Here is a 13,992-nt window from a genome sequence, read left to right as displayed (position 1 = left end):
CCTGCAATGCAGGAATCCTAGCTAAAGCATCCATGAGAGATGGCCATCAAACCTCTGCTTAAAAACCTTTTGTTTTGCAGAAATGGAGAAAATTACTCTGGCAATCAGGGTGCCAGTCCTTTCTCTACAAACACAAGCATAATGAAAGAACTGCTCAGCAGAGTATCATAAGGATCATATTTTGCTATGATCTTATGCATATAGACCACTCCCAATATTTCAAGTCTTGGCTAAGATCGATGTCTCTGTTAGGACTAATTATTGGTTAAAGCCAGTTCAGACAGGGTTCAGGAAGAGCAGGGGAACTGGGGCAAAGGAAGGCAAGAGGATATACACTTGCACCACCTGCTCATAATCCCTTAACCAAGGTTAAAAATAATGAGAGCGTTATATCAGTCATGGAAGCTGTAGCCTCTGACCAAGGCCACCCTATCTGGAAAACCCCTGAAGTCCCAGTAACAGATGAACACTATTATCTCCCCCTTCTGTTAAATCCCTCTGGTTGTTCTAGCATTCTTAAAGGATTTACACTGGGGATGCTAACCTCCTGTTCCATTGTTTCAGGCACAGCTACCAGGAAACTGGAGTATTAAGCTGCACCCATGGAAGGAAAGGGGCCTTATCGTATCTATGACCCGGGTGGGGGAACGGAAAAGGGAGCATCTGCTGCCTTTGAACGGCTGGTGGAGGAAAATACCCGGCTGAAGGAGAAGATGCAGGGAATTAAGTCTCTAGGTAACGGTGAGGATGACATGGAAGCGGAAAAGCAAAAGTTACTCATTGTTGCTGTTTCCAGAATGCCCAGGTCTGCGACAAACCTCAAAGAAGCTGCTTTCTTGTGTACTTAGCAGGAAACCTCTAAAACCTCTGTGGCACCATAGAGGCATAGTTGTAGCAGCACTTGAGCTTCCGTTGGGGATAGCCTACTAGTTTCACTGGTGGTGACCAAATCTGTGATTTGGACTTGCTGCCCCTTGTATGCTAAAGTCTTTCTGGGGGTGCTCTCTGTGTTATTGCTGTTGCTCAAAAGGCCTTTGCCTCGTGTCTGCATGTTGTTCAAGAGACGTCCCAGATGATGACTTACTGGCATTTCTCACACGTGGGCTGTGTGTGGGATATGGACCTTTTAAAATATTGTGACAGCCAGTGGAAGATCTTAAGGGTTTTTCAGTAACGCTGAACATCGTAAGTGTGAAAATTGTACACAGGTCCCGGATGTAGTAGCATCACATGAAGAATCTTTTACTGTTTGCCGTCTGAGAACATAATCGTTTTCAGAGGCTGAGAAACAGTCCTGAATATGTCAGTGGGTTCCAACTCAGCAGCGTTTCATTCCACAGATGCACCTCTCTGTAGATAGGGTTTTGAATTAGAGGTATATATTAGGAATTTCTTTACTTCTATTAAAGTTTTTAGTTTTTTTAAAGGTGTAGTTCATATTACCTAGCCTAAAGGAGAATTCTTTGTGCCTCCAAAAGCTTTCACCATTGCATATTAAACATGCATTGCTCTTTATTCCAAAGCCTTTTAAAATGAGATCTTGATAGCGATACATTTCTTAGCAAGCCCAAAATACTGGCATAAAATTTGAGCTTTGTACGTGTGTGGCTGGGGTGCTTGCCAATAAGTAGACAAGGCAAAACATTGCAGTTCAGCTGACTACTTTTTCCTACAGTTGGGAATATCTCCATGCTCGTCCCTTCTCCCTAATCCATGCAAAAATTTATGTGGCTGCTGTATACATTATTCACAGTTCCATCCCCTGCCCCCCATGGCACAGAGATCTTCTCTGTGTAGTAAAAGTACTGTGTATAAAGCAGCCATTTGAACTGAAATGCAGTGGAGTTAGGCTAGAATTGCTAGAGTTTGGTTAGTTCTTATAACTATGCTGAACGTGCTGCTGTAAAGAAAGATCCTGCAAATACAAAGGAGTGTTAAATCATGCCCTTGTTGTTTTGCCAGGGGATCTATTGGAAGAGTCTCAGTTAGAAGCCTCCAGGCTGCGTCAGAAAGTGGAGGACCTAGTGAAGGACAACGAAATGCTAAGGTCCACCTCCTCTCTTGACAAGCTTGCGGAAATGGCAGGTATGAGCATCAAAGGACCAACTGTTTGGCATGTCCCAGTAACACGTTCTATGGCAGACCTAGATTTTCACTGCATGTGTGTGTGTTGCATTTAAGGGAATTGCAAGTTGGAAGGAAGAGTAATAAGCCTCCAGTGCTGGTGTCGGCTGTCTTGCATTAAGTGTAAAAAGCCCTTTCAAAAAAATATACATTCTGATATTACTGGGCCATCTATGAAGCCAACCTGCGTCTTCAGGTCTGCAGCCTGAATCTGTGCCATTTTAGTTCCTAGGGGTGTTTGGCTCATGCAACAGACTTCACAGTAAAACTTGCACCTCTCCTCTCCCCTGCAGCCCCCTGTGCACCATCAAAATCTGCTGCAGCAGGTTGTGGGACCTCCAGAGCAGATTCTGTGGATGCTTGGCGAGAGGAGAGGAAGGGGAGGTTCCGTTGTGTGGGTAGAACTCCATTTGCATGGTTTTAGCTACAGCCCAGCCTCCTTGGATTGAATCAGTCCTGTCTTGTTGCATGCTACTTTCTGGGCAGGTTATGCATATGCAAAAATAAATCGAACAGCCTTTAGACGGTGGAACATGAGGGAAGTTTTGGCCATGCTTTTTGCTCATGTTCACTGCTGTTCCCCTCCCTGAGAAAAACATGAAATCAAATGACCAGTAACCAAAGGTTTTGAATACATTTTTGCTTCTGCAACAAAACTCTTCCTTCCACACCCCTGCCCTCAAACACTTTTTTCTTCTTTGAGGGCCGTGTGGTTTTAGGGGGCAGCTCACGGCCTACACTTTTGCACGCAGAAGGTCCCAGGAATAATCCTTTCCATCTTCAGGCAGGTGATGGGGCAGGAGCTCATTCTGTCTGAGACCCTGGAGAAGTACTGCCAGTCAGAATAGACAGTACAGGGCTAGGCAAACACATATGCCTTGGTTTGAGCCAGCTTCCTAGACACCCCCCTGTCCCGGTGTGTTTTCTTTTTGAGTCTCAAAAAAATCATGGGTGCTTCCAGGTGACTGATTTTATCGAGCATTCATTCCTGTTTGTTGGTGGGGAGGTCCATCTACTGGGGGAAAGTGGGTTTGTTGTGCAAAACCTCCCCTTCAACTGTAATTGCACAACCTGGGTTTGCTGGTCTGCGATTGAGTCCCACCTGATACTAGCAAAGTCTGGGTGTAACTATGTGCATGCCACACACATTGCGCACATACCCCCAATTCAGGGCTTGGTCAACTGCCTTGGGTGGTAGAATTTTTCATACCAAAGAGCACCCAATGGTCAATTACTTGATTTATTTGTTTAGACCATTATTGGGGGTGCTACTTAGAGGGAGCTTACTGGCTGGGACTAGTGGGAGCCTTGCAGTGTACCTGGGATCACACGTTTGATAGATCTGAGCATGAAAGCCCTGAGAGCAGCCTCCTTTAACCTTAGAAAAGGTGACTGTCATTCTGATATGCACCATATCATTCTGATATGGCACACTCTCACCTTCATCAACCTGTTGCTGGCTGGAGCTAATGAAGCTTTTAGTCCAAAACATCTGCAGTGTGCCAGGTTGGCAAAGGCTGATGCAGTGTACTTTAAAAAAAAAAGTGACTGTTCTGTTCTCCCACCTACCACCCCTCTTGAGAACTAGATGGGCTTCAAATGGAAAAGCTGAGGGGTGATTTTTGATCTTTCAGTATTACCGTATGCTGAGCCCAGGAGGAAGGAGGGAAATTCCAGCTGACACTCATCAAAGGCCATTTATATACATTTGCATCGCACACCAAACATTGCCGCCTCTGTGACCCCAGAGACCAGCTACTGGTTCTTGCACAGGGAAGGTGGGGCTTGACATGGGGGGAGTGTATGTGTAATTTGTGCATGGGGACTTAAAACAAGATGGAAAAGGGCAAGTACTGTTCCTTGTAGACTCTCTGGTGTGTGTTTTTAAATTGGTTATAAAATGGATTTGTTTTAGGCAGGTAATAGCTGCTACCAGCCCTCCTGCTCTTGAACCTGTTTCCTGTTAATGCAGAATGGGAGATCTCTATCCTGCCTAGCAACCTGTTTTCTCCTTTCCCCAACTTTCCCTTTTCTTCTTTGTACTTTTGCTGCTGTTGTTTCTGTTGGCAGAGTTGGATCTCTGCAATTAGAAATGTTCACTTGCTTCTTTTCTCTTTTTCCCCCAGGAGGAATCCCAGATCTTTGCTCTTCCTCAGAGGTTCCAGGTGAAGATCAGAAGGAGATGGAAAAACCCACACAGAAGCCACCTAGCAGTGTAAGAAATCAAACTTTAAATAACCACAGCTACATAAAAATAATAATAATGATTAAAGCTGCAAGCCCTGCTAGGCAGGCACAGGAGTAAGTCCCAATGAATTCAGCAGCAAGTATTTCCGAGTATGTATAGAACTAGGCTGCGAGAATGCTAAACACATTGTAAAGGCAGTGAGGGGAATGATATCAGAATGACTTTTTCTTCCAATGAACTACTCAGGTTTGAGGACTCTGGCATTTTTAGTCTGTCCATGTAACTGGAAGGAAGTTTCTGAACTAGAAGAATGCTGCATAACACTTTTAATGAGCCACATGCTCTACAGTAAAGTTGATCATCCCAGCTACTTTGGGAGGTGCTTTCTATTTTGCAGAACTGGAGCTGAAAGAGCACTCTCTTTTAAACCGCCCTGTGATAGTCATTGAGGTCCAAGGCTGGTGCTTTTATTCCTGACCCAAGATACATCTATTAAGTCTTGCAAGGCTGCGGGGAGAGTCCATTCCATGGTTCAGTGTCTGATCCCAAACTGCCTGGCTTTGTTGAGTGCCACTTAACTACAAAGAGATGTCTCTTAGATTGTTTCTGAGAGGTAGCTGCCTTATGCCGTTGGCATATCTTGTTCACCATGGCCTACACTGATGCCAGCAGCTCTCCAGGGCTTCAGGAAACAACTTTTCTGAGCCCTTCCTGCAGACACCAGGGATTGAACCCGGGATCTTTTGCATGTGAGGCAAATCCTCTGCCGCCAAGCTCCAGCCTTTCCCATAAAAATGTTGTAGTTTTGAATACTGTATTATTTGAGAAAATGTGTAGCCCTGTTTCATTCTGTATCACAGACAGTTACAGATTGCTATGGTTTCTAATAGTTATTAGGTAGATTTTGATCTTGCTACGCCTCCAGTTTGCTGTGTAAGATGCTATCTTCCTTTCCCACACGACCTTTTTAGATCAAAGAAATAAGCAACATTTGGAAACAGCTCCATCCAATGAAAGATGCAGTCCCACTCCCCTCTGACTTTAAACACATTGCCTCTTGCTGACAGAATTGGAGCCCAGAGAGGGTCAATGAGAAACGTTAGAGAGTTATTGGCGCACTCAGAGAAACCCAGAGATTTGCAGAACCACAAACAAACAAACAAAATAAAAAAGCAAACAAAACTGCAAAGGAGCCCAGCAAAGACTAGATTGACCTCCAGGAGCTCAGGAAAGTTGAGGATTAGGTGGGAAAGACTTGACAGAAAAGCAGAGACCTGCTTGAACCCTTGACAGCCTATATTATCATGGAGGAAGGCATAATTGGACCTGTGTATATAAAGGTATATTCCACATTATCAGACCCAGGACCCACTTTTGACCCAAACATGCATTTGGGGATCCATTTCTTAATCTTTTATTGCATATTTGCATAGTGGTGGTGCTTTCTGTTGCGCCTTATCTTGGATCAGGCAGCAACCCACCTTTTGAAGATCAGTATGCTGGGAGGTGAGGATTTATGGCAATATTTTGTTGCAGGTTTTTGCTTTTTTATCCTGTTTCTAAGTAAGCAGGACACCATATATTTGTTTGTTTGTTTTTTAAACACATTCAGTAGACAGTGGGGAAACCCAAATTACTCATTTAATCCCTACTCTGTTTTTTTCCTGTAAGGGGCCCACTGGAATTTGGGGGTATATAACTCTACATTCATTCATTTTCTCTACAGGGATCTTCATCTGAGTTTGAAATTGTTGGAGCTGAGGATAAAAGGTCTTCCCAGGGAAGCACCGGGAAATCGGTATGTTAATCCAAACAGCTTGTTTAGATTGAGACGCAAAAGGGGGGGGGGATGTTTTATGGGTCGTGTTGTCTTGGAAGTTCCTTTGTTTGTTAACTTTTTGTGTGTGCGTTCAGTTCTGATGTATTTTTTTCATACAATCTCCTTGTGTGGTTTGATAGCTCAGAGACAGGGAAATATAGAGGTCTCCAGAAGATGAAAGCTAAACTAGTCAGCAGGTTTTATTGAGCAGTTGAACTATTTTATATTGCGTTTCACAGAGTAATTTAAGCAAAAGAAAAGAAACAACAAAGGTATCTGCCATGAGCCACTCGCAGTCGTCTTTTTTTCACATGGAGAAAACATCAGGAGAAAGAAAGAGATGTGCTGAGGAAGAAATGACAAGGGGTGCTCAGTCACTGGAATATTTCCCCTCCCCATGTTGTGGTCTTGAACTGGAAGCAGCAATGAGTTGCTATAATCTGTAGCCACGTATCTTGTGGGGCAGAAGGGGTGCTCAATCCTTTTGCTGTGGACCGTTTTTCCTTTCACAAAACCCTCAGTTTCCTTATGCCCCAGTATGATTATATCCATACCCCTCTTTTTTCCTCCTTCATAGAGCTAAAATCAGCTGGGAAGTTATTGATGCTGGGGAAATTGGTACAGGAAAGAAAGAGAGAGCTGCTCCCTCTTTGTAGAACTTTCTGCTCCAGGTTGCTGCTTCTGCAACTGAGTGCAGTATGTGTAAAAAAGGTAAAGGGACCCCTGACCATTAGGTCCAGTCGTGGACGACTCTGGGGTTGCGGCGCTCATCTCGCTTTATTGGCCAAGGGAGCTGGCGTACAGCTTCCGGGTCATGTGGCCAGCATGACTAAGCCGCTTCTGGCGAACCAGAGCAGCGCACGGAAATGCCGTTTACCTTCCCGCCGGAGTGGTACCAATTTATCTACTTGCACTTTGACGTGCTTTCGAACTGCTAGGTTGGCAGGAGCAGGGACTGAGCAACGGGAGCTCACCCCGTCGCAGGGATTTGAACTGCCAACCTTCTGATCGGCAAACCCTAGGCTCAGTGGCTTAACCCACAGCGCCACTCGCATCCTGCAGTATGTGTAGTTTGCCCCTAAATAAGTGATTGTTTCAGGACCTGACTTGGGCCACCAGCTGAGTTTCCTTGCGCTGGTGCGCTGCCACTCACAGAGGCTGTAACCACACAAACCAGGCACGTGCCGCAGTTTTTTCATTTGGCCTCTTTCCCAGAACAAGCTGATGGGAACTCTCCTACTGAGAAATGAGAGTGCTGCTCTGAAAGTGCTGCTGTCAAGAGGCTTCTCTCCCCCCCCCCCCCTTTCTTGCTCACATATGCAAAGCTGTGTGGTGGCCAGCTACTTCCTTCTCCTCAATGAGATGTGCAGGCTCACAGGCTTGGGCAGCCAGCCAACAGGATGGCAGAGAACTCCACTTATATCCAGACAGCACTTCTCAGGAAAGGGGCTGGGAAAAAACCCAAGTGATGAAATGAAACTGACTGGAGCAATCTAGCGAATCCTTCTAGATCACGTGAACCAGTGTAATGTCGGCGGTGGTTTTAGTACCTGCTTTAAATAGCACCCCTGCCTCTCTGAAAGTTTTACAATCTTTTAATGCAGTGAATGAGAGCTCTCACTTCACCTTCATAAGCGAGGAGCTCTGGAGATCTGACAGATATCTCTGGATTTGGCTATCTGTTCGCTTCTCAAGCCTATCTTCTTAAATAGGAATGCTCTCCCAAGGGAAGTTCACCTGGCACCTTCATTATACACCTTTAGGCGCCAGGCAAAAACGTTCCTTTTTAACCAAACTTTGGTTGATTCAATTGACATCCTATGCCCTTTTAAAATGTGGGGTTTTTTTTGGGGGGGGGTTAATCTTGATTATATATATTGTGGTTTTATATTTTGGTTATTTTTCTGTGAACCACTCTGAGACCTCCGGGTATAGGGCGGTATATAAATTCAATAAATAAATAAATAGATACATGAAAATATTTTGTTAAAACATTAGCCCGCAAACAATCTGTCTTGTTCATTTGTGGTGGTGAGTTGCCCCCATCCTGTCACATCAGCACAGCTTGAAATTGGATCTGGCCAGTGGCAGAACAAGGTATACATTCCTGTCCAAACCAGTGCTAACCATGAGGGAGAAAAGGGACTCTTCCTCCAGAGACAGATAGGTAGCCGTGTTGGTCTGCCATAGTCAAAATAAAAAAAATCCTTCCAGTAGCACCTTTAAGACCAACTATATACCAAGAACTAACTTAGTTGGTCTTAAAGGTGCTACTGGAAGGATTTTTTTTATTTTTCCTCCAGAGAAATACTTTTAAATAGCTGTTTCTTAGCAAGAATCAGACCCTCTTTCCCTAGCCAGTGACTTCTGTTCCCGAGCCAAGTGCCTCCTCCTCGATTTGCCCATGACTTTCCTAGGGCTATTACGCAGAGCGAAGGGGGAATCCTAACTCAATTATTTTAAAGCTGTCGCAGAACAAGTCCCTTCGTGCGTTGCTCTTGAGCCAGCATGGGCGAGGCACAAGAAACAGAAGGTTAAAAGAAACAGCTCTTACATAAAAATATGTCCTAAAAAAAAAAAAAAAAAGATTTGGAGAAGGTGTGGAACAGGCCCAGCATCAGTGCTTGAGGAACTAGGTGGGGCAAACAGCCATGCATATTTAAGGCACACACAATGGGGGTTGTTGTTGTAATGTCAACAGCTTGGCTTGCTGTTAGTTGCCTGTAGTAACTGCTTCCCAGGGTTTGCAGTAAGTTAAAGAGCCTTTCCCCCAGATAAGTTGGCATCGTGTCAGCCAATGTGGCTCCTGCCACATCTCCAGGCTGGTGTGGTTAGGCGGCTGTGAGCGGCTCTCTTTCAAGAGGCAGCCATGCTTGGCTGCTGGCAGAAACAGCAGCTGGTGAACTCTGGTACATCACAAAGCTTTATGAATTCTTCTGACAACTGGTAAAAGTTGTGATGCCCCAAAAGGTGCACCGTCTGCCTTAGGCTGCGCAGTTCTGTGCCACTTGTGATGTTATTACATTGGATCTATAATGTTTAATCTGAGCATAAATTGTGTTATGAATGTCCATTGGACGTTCTCAGGATCTGACTGTCCCAAGGTAAAAGGTATCCCAGGTTTTGTGAGCAGGAAGCACAAGCAGAAACCAGTGCATATAACCGAAAGAGCTGTGACTGCAAAAATGGCACCAAGCTTGTCGTGCAATATGGTATTACTGAAATGAATTTATGGGGAGGTGTAGAAGCAATTGATGGGAAGTATAGAAACTTTAGAGAACTTAAGGGGAAAGCGTCTAGACCTTGAGCAGTCTGGGAGATTGATTCACAAGCAGTTTCTACTACAGTCAAACCTTGGTTCCCGAATGGCTCCGTTTTTTAACATTTCGGCTCCCGAACACCGAAAACCCAGAAGTAAATGCTCTGGTTTTCGACACGGCTTTTGCTTGAGAGCAGGAAGCTCTTGCAGCCAATCGGAAGCTGCATCTCGGTTGTCGAACGTTTCGGAAGTCAAACGGGCTTCTGGAACAGATTATGTTCAACAACCAAGGTTTGACAGTACTTCTACTGCTCCCAAATGAGACTGAAGCTTTAATATTAACTAGGATACTACAAGTAGCATCTGAAACATTTTCCTACATATTTGGGATAGCTGTTGCCATCAGAGTAAGATAGTGCAAGGTCTTTTGCTTCTTGAAAAAGGCTTTTGCCAGCACACCCAATGGGCAGGGACAACTGGCCGTGGTGTAGTCAGAGAGCCGTAGTCCAGCAACACCTGCAGGGCTCTGGTTTTCCCCATCCCTGCTTTGGGAGACTGGTTGGAACCTGCCCAGAGTACAGTTGTCTTCCTTGGTGTAACTTCTATTGAACTAGAAACAGATGAGGCAATAAAGATCTGGCACCAAAGACACACTATGATTCCTGTGTGTAATTCCCTTATGAGTCAGCAGCAACAGAGATGGACAAAGTCTCTTGCAAGACTGGGGTTTTTCATTTTGTGGACCAAGTTCATAGGGGCATGTTCACGGAGAGGCGGAGAGGATGAGTCAGCTCATGAGTCCTGGGTGAAAGCTGCTCTTTCCCTGCCTTTTACCTTCAAGGATTCCTTTCTGATGGGCTGCCTGCAAGGTGACTCTTTGAGCTGGCATGCAGCCTGATCTGGCCATACTTGCTACATCTACGCAGGGTGACATCCCTTTCCTGACCTGGATTGCTTGGCTGTGAATGGTGGCTTTCATCTCCAAGGCAACTGAGTAACTAATCAGCCATAACAACCCAGACCAGGTTAGTGCTCCACTATGCCCAGCTCAACCACGTCAGGGAGGAGGGTGTGGCTCTGCGGCTGCCTGTCAAGAGCAGGTGTGCCATAAACCCAGGGCCTCGTATAAAGCGGGTGCATTTCAGTTGTAGAGCTTCTGACAGAGGGACGCATGTGCCGCCATCACTTTGGAATTGAAACCAATTGGAACTGAACAGCAAGAGGTAGGAGTGAGAGAGGTGGGGAAAGGGGGAGCGAATTTAAGGTGGAAGTGGTGGTCCAAGTTGCAGGAGTGTTTTTCTTCATTAGCAGTTTGGAAATTACAGAGAATGGAATGAATAGAATCCTTATTCAGAGGCACTTGCTAGAGAGTAAAGAGGTGTGCTCAGCTTTTTGTTGTTATTCATTGGTTGTCAAGTTTTTCCCTGCGCTTGTGGAAGGGCCAGAGCATCTGCTTTGCATGCAGAAGATTCAACCCCTGGCATCTCTGGGTAGGACTGGAAGAGAACCCTGCCTGAAATCCTCAGTCGGTCTGTGAGGGCAATACTCAAGTAAAGGGACCAATGATTTGACTTGGTATAAGGCAGGTCTGATGAGGTGGCTCCTAGGAGTGTCTCTGTTTTCAGTCTCCTTGTGGGAGACAGAACATTTCTGAATGCCAGTTGCTGGAATCCTTAAGAGGGGAGTACTCTTTTGCTCAGGCTTCCCATGGGCATCTGGTCGGCCACTGTGAGAACAGGATGCTGGACTAGATGGGCCATTGGCTTGATTCAGCCAATGATTCCCACTGATTCAGCCTCAGAGCCAGTGTGGTGTAGTGGTTAAGAGCGGTAGTCTCGTAATCTGGGGAACCGGGTTCGCATCTCCGCTCCTCCACATGCAGCTGCTGGGTGACCTTGGGCTAGTCACACTCCTCTGAAGTCTCTCAGCCCCACTCATCTCACAGAGTGTTTGTTGTGGGGGAGGAAGGGAAAGGAGATTGTTGGCCGCTTTGAGACTCCTGAAGGGGAGTGAAAGGCGGGATATCAAATCCAAACTCCTTCTTCTTCTTCTTCTTCTTCTTATGTAAGCTAGCACATTGTCTTCCCAGGAAGCCACATGCCATAATTCCAAGTATACAGACCAAAGACAAGCTGCCTTGCTCAGTTGTGAAGGAAAGACACCAAGTACATGATCAGAGACACTTTATTTATCATTTATTCATTCATTCATTCATCCGTTCTTCGTATATTTAGTATGGAAAATGAACTCTGAAGCTTGGAAGCAAACTAGTTCTGGCAATCCTTTTTTTTTTTTTTTTTTTTTTTTACTGGCAAGGTCAGCTTAAAACATTTAGCAGTCCTGAGGTGAAGGAAAAATGGCACATACACAACTGGACTAGCAGTTGAATTTTTCTTCAGTTCCAGCAATGAGGAGGTGTCTTACTCTGCGCTTGAGGGTAGCAGGCACCAAACTATTAAGTAAGACACACAGCTCTGTCTTTCAAAGAGAAGAACAGCCAGGGGGTCATCCACTACTGTTCTTAGCATTTGCCGCCTGAAGCAGTAATCTTACTTTGCCTTAATAGGAGGGCGGGCTCCATTTGCTGCTTACAGCTAAGGTGCATTCAGGTGGAATTTTCAGCAATAATAGAAACAGGGCAAAGGTGAAAGGGGCATGGGTAATGCAATGATTTCTTCTGGAAGTGCAGAATACCACAGACAAAGGCAAGTGCCTTAAAGACACTGGATCTCTCTAGAATCATCTCCCATGCAGGGCCTCAAGGACTAAACACTGGCCTTGGTGTTTTAGCCCAACTTGCGTTCCTTTTGAGGAATCAGAGTTGGACGTTAAATTATGCTTAGAGTGCTGTTGAACATTTAGACCATAAAATGAGAGCAGTTTTGTACTGTTCACACTCCTGGTCAACCCACCTTAAAAAAAGAGAGAGGAATTTATTATTATTTTGTAAGTGGAAGAGCTGCATACAACGGCAACCCAAAAGACCAAGGGACTGGAGAAGCTGAAGTGTTTGGGGAAGGGCTGTGGCTCAGTGGCAAAGCATTTGGCTTCCATGCAAAAAGTCCCAGGTTCAGTCCTGGCATCTCCCAAGTAGGGTTGACGAAGACTAACGCCTGAAGTCGTGGAGAGCCACAGCCAGGGGGCTGACTGGGTATAAGGCAGCTTTCTGTGTTTTTTGTTTTAGAAAAAAACACCACTCAAGGTTGCCAGGGTAGTTGAGTGGGACTGTGAGGAGGAAAACTCTCCCTCTTCCCTCCCATGCCATCTTGTCCACCCCCACCCTGACATTGAAGCATGGGGGCAAAGTGCAGCTTCAGGGTGAGATTTTCAGAGGGAAAATGCCTTGTCCAGGAGAAGCAAACCGTGCTCCCCCCCCCCCCAACATGGGGACTCTATTCAGCCTGCTTACTTTGTAGCTGATATTTCTTTAAATGTCCAGAGTAACTCATCCTGAGACAAAAGTGTTGCCTACTCTAGGCCTCGGATGAAGGAAGGAAAAGGTGGCAAGCTGCTTCTCTGAGCCTGCCTAAACTTACCCCTTGTTTGCCCTCCTCCCAGATTTCAATGTTTCTGTGCCTCCGTGTCTTTTGCAGGACATTGAGCCACTTCAGAACGAGGACGGCAACCTGATGCTCCACCTCCAGCGCTTGGAGAACACGCTGAGTCTCTTTGCTGAGGAGTCGGACAAAACGCAGCTCTTTGCCCACCTGGGTCGCATGGCTCTGGAGTTCAACCGGCTGGCCTCCAAGGTGCACAAGAACGAGCAGAGAACATCCATCCTTCAGGTTCGAAGGCTGCTGGTAGATGTGCATAGTTCATTTTGCTTTTCGGTTTTCATGAACAACTGTCTTGGCTTCCTCTCTTCTCTACCCCCACCCCACCCCACTTACATGTGCCCATCACTATCTAAATGCATTTACTCTAGGGGGTGCAATGTGATGCACCAACCCACAACACTTTCCCCCCCGCAAAAATAATTTTTATTTCTGACAGTAAGAGCTGTCAGACTCCCTTGGAAGATGGTGAACTGTCCTTCATTGGAGGTTTTAAAGCAGAGGTTGAATGGCCATCTCTCAGGGATTCTTTAGCTATGATTCCGGCATTGCAGGGGGTTGGACTAGATGACCCACGCGGTCCCTTCCAACTCTACAATTCTATGATTCTATTCCATACAATGTACGGCTCCTGGTGCAATACAAGGCACCAGACATGCCCACACCTTCCACCCATGACACCCATCCATTACAACAAAGGTGCAACTCAGTACAAGTAAGCTCAACATACATTGCAGATAAATAATAATAATAATAATTTTATTATTTATACCCTGCCCGTCTGGCTGGATTTCCCCAGCAGATAAAAGCAAAATAGGAGATCAGGATACAAATAAGCAGAAGAAAGAACCTAAGATCAGCTATTGCACCAACCAAGAAATATTACAAGCCACATAGCTGTTTTGGCCCTGTGATTTTATCACGTTTTAATTTCTCCTTCCAGAGCTATTTCTCTGCCTTCCTTTTCACTCACTCCCCCCTTTAAAAACAACAACAACATGTGGCCAGTATTATCACTCCCATGTGATGGATGTTGAACTACGCCTGG

At 45.5% G+C, this 13,992-nt stretch overlaps 1 protein-coding gene across 7 annotated transcripts in view; it reads left to right on the top strand.

The window, feature by feature from the left end:
- The window catches only part of TNIP1 (TNFAIP3 interacting protein 1), a 61,593-nt gene that overhangs the window by 23,812 nt on the left and 23,789 nt on the right, over positions 1-13,992 (top strand). For 3 of the 7 annotated variants that reach the window (XR_013983145.1, XM_080996027.1, XM_080996026.1), the window contains exons 2-6: positions 565-741; positions 1,963-2,085; positions 4,251-4,339; positions 6,039-6,110; positions 12,984-13,190. Coding sequence is in view for 6 of the 7 variants with exons in the window: in XM_080996027.1 (XP_080852153.1) it covers positions 603-741; positions 1,963-2,085; positions 4,251-4,339; positions 6,039-6,110; positions 12,984-13,190 (630 nt within the window). In the remaining variant the exon portion in view is untranslated. The remainder of the gene's footprint in view (positions 1-564; positions 742-1,962; positions 2,086-4,250; positions 4,340-6,038; positions 6,111-12,983; positions 13,191-13,992) is intronic. The other 4 variants (XM_080996031.1, XM_080996028.1, XM_080996029.1 and 1 more) reach the window with 4 other exon arrangements.

Source organism: Podarcis pityusensis (assembly GCF_964106645.2).
Source record: "Podarcis pityusensis genome assembly, chromosome: 2".
Taxonomy (NCBI): Eukaryota; Metazoa; Chordata; class Lepidosauria; order Squamata; family Lacertidae; genus Podarcis; species Podarcis pityusensis.
The sequence above is the reverse complement of the archived record's forward strand: the minus strand, read 5'-3'. Positions and strand labels throughout refer to the sequence as shown.